General features: G+C 48.5%; 1 protein-coding gene and 1 long non-coding RNA gene across 6 annotated transcripts in view; both read left to right on the top strand.

The window, feature by feature from the left end:
* The first annotated feature begins 564 nt into the window (after positions 1 to 564).
* On the top strand, positions 565 to 2467 carry LOC127045956 (uncharacterized). Of its 5 annotated transcripts, none has more exons than XR_007772871.1 (4): positions 1166 to 1204; positions 1370 to 1471; positions 1956 to 2152; positions 2252 to 2467. It is a non-coding gene; the product is annotated as an uncharacterized LOC127045956 (long non-coding RNA). The 5 variants fall into 5 exon arrangements; XR_007772868.1 differs by lacking the exons at positions 1166 to 1204; positions 1370 to 1471 and adding exons at positions 1553 to 1633; positions 1687 to 1736; XR_007772870.1 differs by lacking the exons at positions 1166 to 1204; positions 1370 to 1471 and adding an exon at positions 565 to 1150.
* Positions 2468 to 2932: 465 nt separating this feature from the next.
* Positions 2933 to 17532, top strand: part of GUK1 (guanylate kinase 1) — a 43530-nt gene continuing 28930 nt past the window's right edge. The window contains exon 1 of the mRNA XM_050942818.1: positions 2933 to 3062. Within this exon, the coding sequence (XP_050798775.1) occupies positions 3026 to 3062 (37 nt within the window). The 5' untranslated portion in view covers positions 2933 to 3025. The remainder of the gene's footprint in view (positions 3063 to 17532) is intronic.

The following is a 17532-nucleotide window of genomic DNA, read 5'->3' on the forward strand; positions in this document are numbered from 1 at the left end:
ATCCTGTTGTACAACATCAGGGATTATGGGTGTAATCACAGGAGGGGAGCAGTAGACTCAGCACACATTTCAGACAGCTGGCTACACCCCTGAATGCATAAGGTAGGCTGCAGTGTGGCCCCAAACACCTCATACATTGATACCAACCCTCGCATAGGAAGAAGTTATTTTTCTCCCTTTAATACAGGGGGCCAAATTTATCGCTGGTTGACTCTTTAATGGGGTGACACCAGGAATGAATTTGGCCCAGTATTTTCCACATATAAAATCCTTTAGCCATTCTGGTTACAGTATGCAGGGTGCTACAAATTAACCAAAATCTGGCCACACTGCAAGCTGGGATCTCTGGGTAGGAGCCTCCTTCCTATAACCTTTCATAACTAGTCTGTGTTGCAGGGTCACGACTAAGCTCACACGCAACAACTTAAGACTACAATAGCTTTTCACTTGTCTAAAGCTCCCTAATGCTCCCACGTAATGGAGTTATAGCCGGCCTCTGCCTTCCCTGACCCCGCTCTAGCATGTGTGTGCTCTGTGCAAACACATTACTATGTGTTATTTGTGTTGTGGCAACACTTGAAGGTTTCAAACAGGATCAAGCCCCATCACAATAGGGTGCTGTACAAACACCTAGCTGATTAAGATCTGATTCATCCTGTGCTAGGGACTCCTATCTTGCACTTGCAAGGACAGATTAATTGACTGAGGTGTTACAGCTAGAACTCCTATCATCCTAAAGCATCCCAACAGTGGGAAACTAGGAAAATAAAACCTACAAGGGCTGAGAAAAAGAGAAGTAGGGAGAAGCAGAGACAGCGTGATGGGCAGGGTGACAGGCTGGTGTAGCAGGGCAATAGGCAGTGAATAGAGCAGGGTAACAGGCAGTTATAGGGGCAGCCAGAGCAGGGTGACAGGGATGTGAGGAAGGGCCATGAGGATAACAGGTGCCCCAGGGGCATGTCAGAAGAGGGGATGTGGGAGGCAGGGGGAATAGGGGGTGATGTAGTGGGAGGGAGGGAGGAACAGGCCATGGGGCACAGAGGGGGCTGAGGTACTGTGCGCAAGGGGGGGCCAGGCCGTGGGGCACAGAGGGGTTGAGGTACTGGGCGCAAGGGGGGGGGAACAGGCCGTGGGGCACAGAGGGGCTGAAGTACTGGGCGCAAGGGGGGGGGGGGAACAGGCCGTGGGGCACAGAGGGGCTGAAGTCCTGGGCACAAGGGGGGGCCAAGCTGAGGTAGCAGGTGCAGGGCCGCAGTGGGGCTGAGGTACTGGGCGCAAGGTGGGGGGGACAGGCCGTGGGGCACAGAGAGGGCTGAGGTACTGGGCGCAAAGGGTGGGGGACAGGCCGTGGGGCACAAAGAGGGCTGAGGTACCGGGCGCAAGGGGGAGGAGAACAGGCCGTGGGGCACAGAGGGGCTGAGGTACTGGGCGCAAGGGGGGGAACAGGCCGTGGGGCACAGAGGGGGCTGTGGTACCAGGCGCAAGGGGGGGACCCAAGCTGAGGCAGCAGGTGCAGGGCCGCAGTGGAGCTGAGATACTGGGCGCAAGGGGGGGAACAGGCCGTGGGGCACAGAGCGGCTGAGGTACTGGGCACAAGGGGGGGGAACAGGCCGTGGGGCACAGAGGGGCTGAGGTACTGGGCGCAAGCGGGGGGGGGGACAGGCCGTGGGGCACAGAGCGGCTGAGGTACTGGGCACAAGGGGGGGGAACAGGCCGTGGGGCACAGAGGGGCTGAGGTACTGGGCGCAAGCGGGGGGGGGGACAGGCCGTGGGGCACAAGGGGGAGCCAGGCTGTGGGGCACAGAGGGGGCTGTGGTACTGGGCGCAAAGGGGGGACCCAAGCTGAGGCAGCAGGTGCAGGGCCGCAGTGGGGCTGAGGTACTGGGCGCAAGGGGGGGGGAACAGGCCGTGGGGCACAAGGGGGAGCCAGGCCGTGGGGCACAAGGGGGGCTGAGGTACCGGGCACAAGGGGGGGGAACAGGCCGTGGGGCACAGAGGGGCTGAGGTCCTGGGCACAAGGGGGGGAACAGGCCGGGGGGCACAGAGGGGCTGAGGTCCTGGGCACAAGGGGGGGAACAGGCCGTGGGGCACAGAAAGGCTGAGGTACTGGGCACAAGGGGGGGAACAGGCCGTGGGGCACAGAGGGGCTGAGGTACTGGGCACAAGGGGGGGAACAGGCCGTGGGGCACAGAAAGGCTGTTGTATGGGGCACAAGGGGGGGGAACAGGCCGTGGGGCACAGAGGGGCTGAGGTCCTGGGCACAAGGGGGGGAACAGGCCGTGGGGCACAGAGGGGCTGAGGTCCTGGGCACAAGGGGGGGAACAGGCCGGGGGGCACAGAGGGGCTGAGGTCCTGGGCACAAAGGGGGGCCAAGCTGAGGCAGCAGGTGCAGGGCCGCAGTGGGGCTGAGGTACCGGGGGCAATGCGGGGGCACAGGGGGAGCGGAGGTATCCGGGCGCGGGGGGCACGGGCCTTACCCCATGGTGACGCTGGCCGGGCACCCCAGGGGGAGGCCGGTGGTTTGGGGGGCGGGGTTCTGCGTCACACCCAGGAGCCCCCAACGCAGCAGCCCCGCGTCTATCACACCCGCCCCCGGACCCACCCTCAGCCCCTAGGCCACCGTCCCGCCATACCGCCTCCCCCACGAGCGGGCCCGTCACCCAGCAGGGCCCGTCCCAAGCCGCGCCACTTACGGGCAGCCCCCCCGCTCCGCACAGTGGTCCGGCCCACGGGCTGCCCCCTCTCAAGAGACAATGGTTTAACCCTTCGGGGAGCTCACTCCCACTCACGTGACTAAAGCCCGGGCGCGCAGAAGGCCTCCAGTCCCAAGCCTCCGCCACGCGCCGCCTTAGTTCCCAGCCCCCTTTCACGTCATCACGCCGCGCCGGCGCCGCTAAGCAACGCTACGTCTCCAGCGGCTACGAGCGCGCCGCCTGTCTCACGTGGGAGACGCAGGGCGCGGGGTCGCGCGTGTGGTGGCGCGTGGGGGGTTCCCCAGCGCGGGGTGCGGGCCCCGGCTTCTCCCATGAGTTGGCGGCGCCTGTACAGCGTGGCGGTGGCGGGTGAGTTGGGGGGAGTCGGCCCTGGTCCCGCCTTTCCAGCGCCCCGAATACAGGCCCAGCGCCCCCCCTTCCTCCGGCAATACAGCCCCCCCCAGCGCTCCCTGTGTTTCTCCCCTCCCCCCCATACAGCTCCAGCTCCCTGTACCCCTCCGCCCATATTGCCCCCCCCGTAGCGCTCCCTGTGTTCCGCCCCTCCCCCCATACAGCTCCTGCCCCCAATACAGCCCCACCCGTAGCGCTCCTTGTGTATCTTCCTTCCCCCCACGCAGCCCCACCCGAAGCACTCCCCTTTCCTCCTGCCCCCCTGTATCTCCCCTCCCCCAGTACAGCCCCACCCGTAGTGCTCCCTGTGTTTCTCCCCTCCCCCCATACAGCTCCAGCCCCCTGTACCCCCTACTCTCAATACAGCCCTGTCCCCTCCCCCAATACAGCCCCACCCGTAGTGCTCCCTGTGTTTCTCCCCTCCCCCCATACAGCTCCAGCCCCCTGTACCCCCTACTCTCAATACAGCCCTGTCCTCTCCCCCAATACAGCCCCACCCGTAGCTCTCCCTGTGTTTCTCCCCTCCCCCATACAGGTCCAGCCCCCTGTACCCCCTACTCTCAATACAGCCCTGTCCCCTCCCCAATACAGCCCCACCCGTAGCTCTCCCTGTGTTTCTCCCCTCCCCCATACAGGTCCAGCCCCCTGTACCCCCTACTCTCAATACAGCCCTGTCCTCTCCCCCAATACAGCCCCACCCGTAGCTCTCCCTGTGTTTCTCCCCTCCCCCATACAGGTCCAGCCCCCTGTACCCCCTACTCTCAATACAGCCCTGTCCCCTCCCCAATACAGCCCCACCCGAAGCACTCCCCCTCCCTCCAGCCCCCCTGTACCTCCCCTCCCTCAATACAGCCCCACCCGTAGTGCTCCCTGTGTACCTCCCCTCCCCCATACAGCTCCAGCCCCCTGTACCCGCTGCCCCTAATACAGTCTCATCCCCTCTCCCCATACTGCCCCACCTCTAGTGCTCCCCCGCCCCCTTCCCTCACCCATTACTGCTCCATTCCCCTTCCTACAGCCCCCTGTACTTCCCCCAATACAGCCCCACCCCTAGTTCTCCTCCTGCCCACTTCTCTCCTCCCAATACTGCTCCATCCCCCTTCCTACAGCCCCCTGTACCTCCCCTCTCCCAGTACAGCCTCACCCCTAGCACTCCCTCTGTACCTCCCTTCCTGTCAAACTAACTTGATATCATTTTTAAGTGATTACAAGTTTGGTTGATTAAGTATATTACACAAATACTATTACCTTTGACTTCTGTAAGACATTTGACTTGATACCATACTGCATTTTAATTAAAGTTGGAGAATATAAAATCAGCTTGGAATGCATTAAACAGATTAAAAAACTGGCTGACTGGTAGATCTCAAAATGTAATTGGGGAATCATCATTAGTGCCAAGTAATATTACTGTGATGTGGAGATTTAAAGTTGCAATTGGATATTTAATCAAGCTTTTATCTTGTCTTTTGCATTGAGGGGAAGGAATTTTCCTTCCTATTGATTTAATTAAGCCCATCATAGAAAGCACTGAAGAGACAATATCTAATTGCTGCAGACCTCAACTGGGAGTACTATTAGGAATGCATGCCACCCTCCATTTGTAGCTATTTATGGGTCTGTGTATCCTTTGTGAACCAGACCATATGGTAAAATGGGGCAAATAGCCTCTTTTTATTTTCTAATTTGAATTTCGTGTGGCTGGATACCAGGTGATCCAATTAAAGAGTATGCTGCAATCTGATGATGATAGGGGTTCAGATAATTTCCTCTTCTGTTTAGCTTTGCACAGCCTTTTTACTAAATTATTTCCACATAGACAGACAGCGGGAGTCTTTGTTTCCTTCCTGGCTTGTTGCCTGCAGGCTATCCTGAGGCCTATTGATGTTAAAACCACTTGGATGAGAGGTACAGGAAAATAATTTATATTGGAAACAAAACAAGCTTACTGTGCAGGCTTTCTCAACCAACCTCTCCTTCCCCCATTGCTATATGGCAAAGGTTCTCAAACTGGGGGTCGGATCCCCTCAGGGGGTCACGAGGTTATTACCTCGGGGGAGTCGCGAGCTGTCAGCCTCCATCCCAAACCTTGCTTTGCCTCCAGCATTTATAATGGTGTTAAATATATTATTAAGTGTTTGTTTTTAATTTGTTGGGGGAGTTGCACTCAGAGACTAGCTATGTGAAAGGGGTCACCAGTACAAAAGTTTGAGAACCATTGCTATATGGGAAGGGTGTCCTGTTATAGAATAGGTTGGGAACCACTGAGCACCCTCGATAAAAGTCCTAAAGCACTTCATGGTGCGTCTAATGTTTCTTCTTCCAGATCCCATTGGTTCCCCCAGGACCTGTAGAGAATGACACAAGTCATTCCCTTCTGCCAAAGGGCTGATGAAGCATGCTGCCCTCACATCACCTGGGAATGAAGGAGCTGGACTCTGATCCCTGAATAGGAGAACACTGCATTGCCACTAGCCCTTCTATTCTTTGTCTATCAGAGCAAGAGAATAAGCCCATGATAGTCCAAATTAGTACCAGTCAAATAGCAGCTATGTGGTTTTGCCGCAATCACATCCCCTTTCATCTGCATTGATGGATGGAAGGAGACAGTGCTTTTTGAAACAAAACAAAACAAAAAAGCAACCTCAAAACACTTCCGCATTGGGAAGGTCCTTTCCAGGACACACACTTTTGTTGCTGTCTCCCACTGTGCTGCTCTGCTCCTATTCTGTTTAGTGTTCTGGGAGCCAAGTGAAACTTCTTAAAGCCTGATCTCATCTTAGATTCACTTAACTGCTAGCATACATAGCACAATGGAGTAGAGCTGGGGGATGTGATGGCAGGAGAAAGCAACCCAGGAATGTAAATGGTCAGAATTATCCTAGCACAATGTAAGGGACTGTTGCATGTATATAGCCATGTTCACAGGGACATATGTGAGTCTTCTTGCTGTGTTTCATGCTACAGGTTACTTTTACGGTGGAGAAGGTACAGCATGCAGCAGTTGTAATGATTGAGTTTGTTAGCTTTTAGGACTGAGTTCTTTGGCAAGGATTGAAAATTGCACAGGGTCCATGAGCTGGGACTTGCAGTCGCTCCTGGATCGTATCCGAGAAAGCACTGCCAAGCTGAGCGAACCCATAATGGGCTGAAAGTTCATTATCTTGTGACTCATAAGGCTAGCGGTGAATACTATACAGCTGTTGAAAGCTGGTGTTTCAAACTTCCATGTGGTATGAAGTAGTGGTTTGTCTCCAGCTGATCATGGGGTAGCAGCTAATCATGTCATGGTTGAAATGAGAGACTGTGGAATGGAAACTAAGAAATTAATCAAATCACTGGTCTTACAGTCCAATAATCTCCCAGTATGGGATGGTTTAAAAACATTTATTTTTTGAGACTAGACCAGAATAAATTTCTTTAGGACCACCAGACACTTGCAGATATGGGTCCTGGAGCAGAGATCAGAAATAGACGTTTTTTGGTACTTGTCTGGGAAAGAAAAAGAGGAGTGCACAATTCTAGAGGAACAGCAGAGTGAGGAGTTGGAGTCCAACAGGAACCTAAGCCAATAAGGTTAAGGCAGTGGAAGTATTTAGCTTGAACGTCTTTTTATATTTTTGAAGTATTAATTATATGGGCTAAACTACAAGGTCATTGACTGAATAGATTGGTAAAAATGCTTCTAAAATTGAGCTAGGGATGAATTAAAGTAATTGATATCCTGGATATTCACATTCCCCAGTAGAAAACCTCTGTGCTGCCCTGAGAGTGGATGCTCCTCTTTTGACTCACTCTAGTTTGGGGACTTTGAGCAGGGCTTCCCTCTATCTTAACACAGGTTGTTGCTTTCATGGTTCTTTCAGCCATTCTAGTCTGGATATTTTTCTTCTGCTGTTTGGAGAATTCCAAGATTTTCTGGTCTGTGTTTTATGATAATGTCTATACCACCCATACAGCTCACGAGAGCACTTTGTAATACCAGAAAGAGAAAAGCAAGGAATTGCTCTGTGAGCATGCAGGTATATGTGTATCTAACTTTATATGTTAAAGATTTTTCCTTTAGTGAGTACATTGTCCAGCAAACTTTCATTGCTAATACACCCAGGAATTTGACATAAACAATGGTAAAAATTGTATCCATAACTGATGATTTAAAAATGAAAACCTGGTTTGATTTAATTTTTGTTTTTCTGGTACATAAGAAACTGAAACCTCTGTAAGAAGTTTGTGGCATTGTGCTTTTATTTTAAGAAGGTGCTGGTACATAATACACCAAATTCCAACCCAGAATGAATTTGTAATTGTGTTTATAAAATCCTGATGCTGGAGGTTTATTCTGGAGTAGCTGACTCAGTGGCATTGCACAGGTCCTTTAACTTTACCATCACAGATTCCAAAAAAATCATAATATCTGGAGGGAGTGATTTAATCAATTAGCATTGTGCCTAGTGAGGTCTCAGTGAAAATACTCTCTTGGTTTTCAAGTGGGCCGAGAAAAGTGGAGGTCTAGAATAGGTTGATCCCTTTGGGGGATAGAATTGAGTGTTTAGATTACTTCCTTGTCTCTTATGCAGTGTGTGTGCAGTGCCTGTCCACTGTGAAAACTTCACAAAGGCCATTTGCTGTCAGAATGCTAGTTAAGCATAAGTCTCAGCGCATGAGCTGACCGCAGCAATTCGGTTTCCCAAGCACATGCTGGCAATTGCACATTGCTGTCTACAATTGCTTTGCAGCATGCCCACCCTAAGCAGCCTTCCTCTGGACAAAAGCAGGTTATGATTCTTTACTGTTCAGTTAAGTTATTGCACTGGGCCTGAAGGGAAGGTATCATGTTATGCTATGATGTCTTCAGAGCTCAAAAATGCTGTGTGTGTATATTGGAAAGTATTCTTAATTTTTGCCATATTACTTAAAACTTCAACTAGATTGACTTTCAGAGTTTTGAAGACCCTACCAGTTGTCCCATGGTTTAGAAAGGTGGGGCTATATTGCTTATAAAGAACATGCTAAAAATAGGAAATGAGATTAAAGGTGTCTAATCCAGAAAACCTCTCTTGAAGCTATAGAAAAACTGTCCTCTGATCAGGGCCGGCTCCAGGGTTTTTGCCACTATAAACAGCAAAAAAAAAAAAAAAAAAAAGGCCGCCATCATGATCTGCAGCTCTACCGCCGCCACTTCAGTCTTCGGCGGCAATTCGGTGGCTGGTCGTTCTCTCCGAGAGAGAGTGAGGGACCTGCCGCCGAAGACCTGGACATGCCACCCCTCACCGTTGGCCACCCCATGCAGCTGCTTGCTGGGCTGGTGCCTGAAGCCGGCCCTGCCTCTGATTTTCTTTTCTATTCCTAAAATGGCTTCATTACCTTCTCTCTTCAAGCCATTGCTAATCAGCACTAGTTTTGTTGAACTCTTTCTGTGCTTTGGCTTATCTGCTGTGCTGCACTTCCCCCATGAAAATCAATGGAATATTAGAGTACCCCAGTGGAAGTCTGCTTGGATGTATGTGAAATATTCATCAGCCATCTAGGAGACATTTATTTATGCTACTGGTTAACGTACTTGCTAGCAGGGAAAGAACAGTGATGTGCTAGGCACATGTCTCCAAAATACCAACAGCAGTGACTGACTCAGTTGTATACTCTGGCCTGGTCTACACTACGCGTTTAAATCGATTTTAGTAGCGTTAAACCAATTTAACCCTGCACCCGTCCACACAATGAGGCCCTTTATATTGATATAAAGGGCTCTTAAAACCGGTTTCTGTACTCCTCCCCGACGAGAGGAGTAGCGCTGAAATCGGTATTGCCATGTCAGATTAGGGTTAGTGTGGCTGCAAATCGACGATATTGGCCTCCGGGTGGTATCCCACAGTGCACCACTGTGACTGCTCTGGAAAGCAATCTGAACTCGGATGCACTGGCCAGGTAGACAGGAAAAGCCCCACGAACTTTTGAATTGCATTTCCTGTTTGCCCAGCGTGGAGCTCTGATCAGCACGGGTGGCGATGCAGTACCAAATCCAAACAGAGCTCCAGCATTGATCGTACGGGAGCTACTGGATCTGATCGCTGTATGGGGAGACAAATCTGTTCTATCAGAGCTCTGTTCCAGAAGACAAAATGCCAGAGCATTTGAAAAAAATCTCCAGGCTATGATACAGAGTCCACAGCACAGTGCTGTGTGACAAGCGTAACGGAAAGCCAAAGAATCAAATGGCCGCTCATGGAGGAAGGGCGGGGGGGGGACTGAGGACTCCAGCTATCCCACAGTCCCCGCAGTCTCTGAAAAGTATTTGCATTCTTGGCTGAGCTCCCAATGCCTGTAGGGTCAAACACATTGTCCGGGGTGGTTCAGGGTATATCTCATCAATTTACCCCCGGCCTCCCCCCCCCCGGTGAAAGAAAAGGGAAAAAAATAGTTTCTTGACCTTTTTCAATGTCACCGTATGTCTGCTGCATGCTGGTAGACGCGGTGCTGCGGCACTGAACAGCAGCATCCTCTCCCCTCCCTTCCCTGGTGGCAGATGGTACAGTGCAGAAGGACTGGTACTGTCCTTGTCATCATCCTGTGTGTGCTCCTGGCTGGCCTCAGCTGAGGTCGGCCAGAGGCGCCTGGGTAAAAATAGGAATGACTCCCTTTTATTCCCAGCACATGGTACAGAACGGCTTGTAACCGTCCTCATCATAGCAACTGGGAGCCGAACTCCATCAGACCCCCCCCATTTCATATCTAAAGAAAAAATTCTGTACTGCCTGGACTATCATAGCAGCGGGATGCTGGGCTCCTCTCCCCCAGCTCCCGTTTAATGTCCTGCCTGGACTATCATAGCAGCTGGAGGCTGCCTCCCCCTCATTTTATCTCACTAAAAAGTCAGTGTTTCTTATTCTTGCATTCTTTATTACTTCATCACTCAAATGGGGGGACCCTGCAACGGTAACCCAGGAGGGTTGGGGGAGGAGGGAAGCAACGGGTGGGGTTGTTGCAGGGGCACCCCCTAGAATGGCATGCAGCTCATCATTTCTGTGGGATCTGACACGGAGCGGCTGTGCTCTCTGGTACACTGGTTCTCTAGTACACTTGCCCCATATTCTAGGCAGGACTGACTCTATTTTTAGATACAACATAAAGGAGGGAATGACCCGGGGAGTCATTCCCATTTTTGTCTTTGCGCCCCCCGGCCGACCTCAGCGAAGGTCAGCCAGGAGCACCCATGACAGCAGCAGATGGTACAGAATGACTGATAACCGTCATCTCATCGCCAATTTACAATGGCATGGCAGACGGTACAGAATGACTGATAACTGTCTCTGCTATCTTGCAAAGGCAAATGAATGCTGCTGTGTAGCACTGCAGTACTGCCTCTGTCAGCGGCATCCAGTACATATACGGTGACAGTGACAAAAGGCAAAACGGGCTCCATGGTTGCCATGCTATGGTGTCTGCCAGGGCAATCCAGGGAAAAAGGGCGCGAAATGATTGTCTGCCGCTGCTTTCACGGAGGAAGGAATGAGTGATGACATTTACCCAGAATCACCCGCGACTCTGTTTTTGCACCATCATGCATTGGGATCTCAACATAGAATTCTAAAGGGCGGCGGAGACTGCGGGAACTATGGGATAGCTACAGGATAGCTACCCACAGTGCAACGCTCCGGAAATCGACGCTAGCCTCGGTACATGGACGCACACCACCGAATTATTGTGCTTTGTGTGGCCGCGTGCACTCGACTTTATACAATCTGTTTTACAAAACCGGTTTATGTAAAATTGGAATAATCCTGTAGTGTAGATGTACCCTTAGTCACGCTGTCTGAAGTGGCTCACAACTATAAGTGCCAATCTCAGGTCAGATTATCAGAAAATGGGGCAGACACTCCAAACTGGCGGTATATTCTGTAATTCAGTTTCACCAAGCCAGTAATAAATGTGCACTCCTGGATCACTATATTAGTCTTGCTGCAGAATCACAAACAGTCCCCTTAGGATCTCCGGCCTACTGTGCCACCCAGACAAACTGGACTTTGTGTTAATGATCACTGTACCATCACACTAGGTTCTCCCAACGTGGAAGGGTCAGTCACTTATCCCAGATCCTTGGATACTCTTAATCTCACACCAAAGACAACACTGATGGCCAATTTTTCTAGTAAACTAACTGAAGATTTATTAGCTAAGGAAAAGAAATGAGTTAGAAAGGTTAAAGCAGATAAAATACATTAACAGGTGAGTCAAATTTGTAAGTCCAAAATGATAGCAGAGATGTAGTGATCTGCTTGCTTTCCGTAAGTCTGTCAGGGTTACGCAGAATAACTTTGGGGATATCAGTCTTGCATCTGGAACGCAACCCTGTGAGTGTTCGGAGATACAGGATCATTCCCTTTAAACCAGCATAGAGCCTGCTCACAGAAGACAATTTGAACAGCTTCTTCACCTGCTTGGGTTTTGATGAATAGCACCTGCAGACTGTGTCTGAATTTCCATTGTCGAACACAATGACCCATGCTTTGAAGTTAGCAATTTTTAACATTTCAAAGGCTTCCATCTCTTGTGATGGGTAAACGAAACGTAAACACAATATGATAGCCAGAAACAATCCTTCATTAGTTTTCATGCAGTTCACACCTCAGGTAAATTCTCATTTAATAGTAACACACGCTTTTGATCTAGGATTAATTAATTACAGGGATATATATTATGTGATGTAGTAGTGGGGGGGGATAGCTCAGTGGTTTGAGCATTGGCCTGCTAAACCCAGGGTGGTGAGTTCAGTCCTTGAGGGGGCCATTTAGGAGTGTGGGGCAAAAATATGTCTGGGGATTGGTCCTCCTCTGAGCAGGGGGTTGGACTAGATGATTCTATTCTATGATTCATTCAACAAGTTACAGATAAGTTCAGACAATATCATTCACATTTCCTTTGAACCAAATTAATGTTGTGTTGGAGGCCAAATTAGCAGGGGAGCACTTGGATAAGATGCAGGATCTGAGACCCCCCCAAAGAGCTACTATCAGGCCTCACACAAAGGAACTAGTAAGCTCCTGCAGCTGAGAGTGTCTTGGTGCACTTGGATTTGCGCTCTCTGAGGTAAAATCTACACTCTGGTATCAGACTGCCACCTTCATGCTGTTGAGTGTCTCAGCAGGGTTGGTGAGAAACAACGCCTGTGGTTTTGCAGTAGTGCACTTTGTGGTAGGCCATCTTCAACAAATGGTACAGTAAATGCTATTTTTGGCAAACACTGGCACAGCAGTGCCAACTGGCAGTGACCTAACATGTTCACTAGCAACCACCCACAGTGACTGCCTCAGCTATCTAATCTTATGGAGGGAAAATTGCTTCATTATTTGCAATTCACATATCACTATTTCCTCCACCACTCCAACCTCTCTTTAGTCTGCACAGACCTGCTGTGATGGTTGCCAGCAAAGATGGAGAAGTGGGAACAAATTATTTTTGGGGGGTGGTGGAGTGGGGGAGGGAGAAATAAATGAAGCAGAACCAGGGATTTCTCTTATCTCTTTTGAAACCAGAATCCAATAGTGATGTTCAGGAGCATGGGTTGTGACTCAATCCTGCAGTGACTTACAGGGTAGTTGGCAGTCCCTCGTAATGTATAAAATAACATCCCTTAAAAATGTGGAATTAACATAGGAGTGACTCTATTTACATTCTGACTCCCAAAGAGAAGGATAAGTGTTAGAAAATGTTCAATGACTATCCAGATTCAGAATTAGTTGGGATGGGGTGTTTTGTATGTAGTAGCTAGAGAAGAGAACTGGGAGTCAAAACTCCTGGATTATATGTTCCTGTCTCTCCCACTGGCTAGTTGTGTGACCTTGGGCCAGACACTTAGTCTTTTTGACCCAGATCCACAAAGGTATTTAGGCTCCTAACTTCCATTGATTTTTTTATCCATTTATAAATTCATCTAACATTTGCCTCCTATTGATGGCATGAGATTTAATGTTTATAAAGCACTTTAGATACTTTCCTGAAAGACACTCTCCAGAGTTCTTACACAGTGGTTTCCTAAAGGAAGCTATAGACAACTGTTGCCCAAGTGCATCCTATCTGGTTGGTTCTCAGATTTACTCTTATTTCCTGCAGCTCTTATAAATGTCAGGCATCTTGAGTGTTGTTCATAACTCATAACTTCCATTTAAAAACACAGCCTGCAATTCAATCAGCAAAACAGTTCGGAGTCACTAAAACAATGTCCTTTAATGGAACCTTACACATTTTATCCCCCTCTTTATTAAAAAAATCCTATCCTGCTCCATAGGATTTTTCTTTTCTTTCATTCTGTCAGAGAAAAACGGAGTTCTCACTCTCTGGTTGGGTGCAGCAAGTCAGATACTTTATTATCTCTAGCAATTGCGTGGAGGGAGAGTGCTAAACAGGTCTCTCTACAGATAAACAATTGCAGCATTTATACCTTTTGTTATATACAGTGATGAGCAACAACTGCATTTTGTTTATACGTAGGTCATCTTGATATCTTATTTTTCTCACTTCTATTTAGACTATAGTCAACATTCCATACTTTATCTAACACAAGGTCACAACAACTTCACACAGTTCTTTTCCACTCACCTCCCACAAGCCTCGCTTATACAAGTCTCTCGTTATTAGCGTTACGGCTGGCCTGACTCTTGCTCACAGAGGGGCCTGTTTGCATTGAAATCCCTTTCAAATCCCTGTCAGTTCTTGCTCTACTTCCACAATTCAAATGCAAACATCTTTTTCAATCTTAGGTGGGATCCTTTTAATTATCAGGGCAAATTTCTGGCTCTCCTACATAGCCGCCAGGTGGGAAACTGAGCAGCTTCTGAATTCAAGTTACAGCCCTTGCCTATCAAAAGGCACTGATGGAGGCTGTCAACAAAATATCTCCAATAAAAAGCAATGGCTTCAGTGTCTTGTTCTGCAACACCCAGTTGGAGATGCAAGTCTGATGTGTCTGTACCAATAGGTAGCAGCTCTGTGTGTTGCTTTCAGAGTTGCTGGGGTGGGGGAACAAGAAATGCAAGTCTCATTCCCTCCCTCTAACATGGTCATCTTTGCTCAAAAGAGGGAGAGAGAAAGGAGGTGCATCTTCCCCCAGCATCCAAAGCTTCAACTGCTTCCTGGGTACTGTGACATAGCTCTGTCCTTGTCTCCATGAGTCCTGTATTTCCTGGTGGATTTTGCTAGCCTCAGAGACTCATAGTGACCCTCCACGTAGCCCTTTTCTCTCTAGAGGCAAGGGTCACAGCCTACTGAGATATTTCTGTCATAAGCCGGCAAGGGAGGTGAGGAGAAGCTCTCCTCCCTCGCGCAGTCTCTGTTGTCTCCCAGTCTCGGTGATTTGTCAGGGGGGCAAAGGGGAGAGCCTGAGCCCGCCCTCTACTTCAGACACCAGCCCAGGGACCCTAATAGTATCAGGTCTGGTAGCTGCCTGTTAGAAAAAAAGTTGTTGTTTGAAATAGCACCTCAAAGTTTGTGCAGGTAATGACACCTCCACCCCAAACCCAGATCTACTTTCTAATTAACTAAAATGCTCAAATACAGTGGTGAATGGGCACAGCAAAAAGAAATAGTTACCCATCTTCTTGTCGTGTTCTCATACTGCTTCCGGCTACATTCATGCACATACGATTTTCTGATCATTGCAGTCCAAGTCACTGGAAGACATTTGTGCTCAAGCAGCTGGCATTCCAGGAGATGCTTCCTATTTTGAGGCTCTCTGCCGCAGTCACAGAAGGGGCCAGTGATGTAGCTCCACTTGATCATTACATCTCTAGACCAGCCAACTCCAGTGCAGAGTTGATTAAGGGAACACTATGTAGCCCTGGGCTGATCTGCACTGAGTGGTAGGGGCTCAATTGGTGGGAGCTGGAGTGCACATGTTACAGAGTTGTTCTCCTCTTGGTTGCTAAATGAACCCTGGGTGTGAGAGTGATAATGTTAGGAGTTTAATGGTGGCTAGAAAACTTTGTCATGACTTCGGTCAACTCAGCATCAATGTTGCATCATATAGTACAGTGGTCCCCAACCTTTTCATCAGGCGAGTGCCAGACGAAGGACCGTGGCAGTGGTCGAGCATCCGCCGAAATGCCAGCGAATTTCTGCGGCATTTTGGCAGTGACACCTCTCAATGACGTGGCTTGTCAGCGGCAAGCAGTGTCATCAAGAGGCGTTGCTGCCGAAATGCCGCAGAAATTCGGTGGCATTTTGGCGGATGCTCAACTGCCAGCCAGGACGCAGGCGCCACATCTGTGGGCCCCGCATTGGGGACCCCTGATATAGTAGATGTCTTGGATCTGTGCATTGCCTTTTGTGCTTGACTTTAATAGCAACATCCTGGCGTATATCAGGAGGAGCAATGCCCATGAGGTTAATCATATTCCTTCAGTACTTTGGTGTGTTCCAAGTTCCTGTTGTATTTGCTCCTTCTCAGATTTTATGCAAATACCCAACATGCATTGACCTCTAGTTGGATATCAGATTCCCCTGTCAATCCTAATTTTAGCATCCAATGATGCCAAAAGCTCAGCCGGGTAGAGTTCCTCATAAGGCCAGTTTTGTTAGTTTTTTTTTTTTTTTTTTTTTAACATGGATTGTTTGGGTAGAAAAAACAAATGATGAAGGCTGGTGGGTTTTAATATTCAAATGGTTGGCTATTTTAAGTCAGATGTTTGTCCTGGCTTAGATGTCGCTTTCTTTTTCTGTTGCTTTTGTTCAACATCTTGGCACAGAATTAACTAGGAAAATGGTGTTGCCAGTTAACTTTCATAGAGGGCTGTAGGGCATGGCCTTAGAGTGTACTAGGAAGCCCAGAACTAGGTTTATTTTTCCATTTAACCCCCTAAAATAGTATTTTTTGAATATATTAATGTTTCCAGACCCTTTTATCCTACCAGTTATCTGTTCTGTTTCCAGGACCTGAGCCTGAAAGCCCAAATGATTGACCGTTTGTATTTCGGTCACACCTAAAGACACCAATCATGATTGTATCCTCAGTGTGCTAAGGTATATAGTAACAGCTCAGAGACTGGTGGAATGTTTGATATGCACCTCTGTTCGCATTCCCTTATAAGGGCAGACAAGGTATTTTTATAATTCCCAAATTATTTTACTGGAACAGCGTAATTCCACTTTGAGGCCAGCCTACGTAATATGTCCTATTTTTCCTCTTAACATCACAGAGGTAATATACTGAGTATTTTGTTTGAAATTCCCCAGACTGTATCTTGGAAAATACTCCAGTATAGCCACACATGTGTTAGGTCAGATTTAGTGCTGCAAGTTTCTCGTTGAATTTCAAAATTAATTTTTGTATTGGAGAAGGATGCTAGGTTGACAGTTCTGGAGATGGACACCAAAATGATCAAATCTTAAAATGAGTTTAGGAGCCTAGCTTTAGGCCCGAAGCCCTTTATTTAGCTACAGACCAAATATTGTACAAGCAACTGCGTGAAGAGCAGCAATAAGATCTTTTACCACTTACAAGAAATGGACTGTCTCTAAGGAACAAGAATAGTTCAGTCACCATGACTTAGTCAGTCTTTGGCCTTTATGCTGAGTTTGGGTGTCTTCCTCAAAGAAATACTGTAGCTCAACCTGAAATTATGGGCTTAATGCAGGATTCCTTGGGTGAAATTATCGGGCTTGTATTATGCAGGAAGTCAGACTAGATGATCCTAATGATCCCTGTTGACCGTAATGTCTATGCAGCTGCCAACGAGGGAACTGGTTGTGCTGGTGTTTTTTGTGCTGTGTGCACCTGTCTGTTGGGATCTAGACTGAGACCATTGGCTTGCTTTACAGAGGCCATTAAAGAGCCATCAGATAGTAACACCCCTTCCAGTTTCTACTGATGTGGGCTGGATTGGCACTACTGATGTATGGGTGAAATCTCTGCATTCCATTACCATCTAAAGGGTTTTACTCACAGCTTTAATGCACACCGGGCTTACTCAGTACAACAAAAAACATGGCAATAAATGATTTAAATTGTCCTGGCAGTTTTTAGCATTTGTCTATCTTGCTGTCTAGCAGGATTATGCTAAAAATAAGCCTTAAAGTAGTTACTTACCAGAATCTTATTAGTATGCAATCTCCAGTTTGCCTGACCTCCTCCTAAGCCATATCATTTCCCCTGTTTAGACACAGACCTTTCTCCTTTGTGACGATCAGCCGAGTTACAAATCAGTAGTGGCATAGGTGAGAGTCAAGGTAATGACTCAAACTAGGTTACAAAAATAACCTCATCCTTCTGCAGGACTGAGCTGGATATGGAATCTAGCATATGCCCGTATATCACTAAGCAGTGGGTCTATACTGTATTCTTGTATATTGGTAGATCCAGAGTCTGTGTTATGTCAGTATAAAATTAAACTCAGCAGAGCTACTAGTGTAAATTCAGAGTGTAATTGAGATCAGAATC

The sequence above is a fragment of the Gopherus flavomarginatus genome, chromosome 2 (assembly GCF_025201925.1).
Source record: "Gopherus flavomarginatus isolate rGopFla2 chromosome 2, rGopFla2.mat.asm, whole genome shotgun sequence".
Classification (NCBI taxonomy): domain Eukaryota; kingdom Metazoa; phylum Chordata; order Testudines; family Testudinidae; genus Gopherus; species Gopherus flavomarginatus.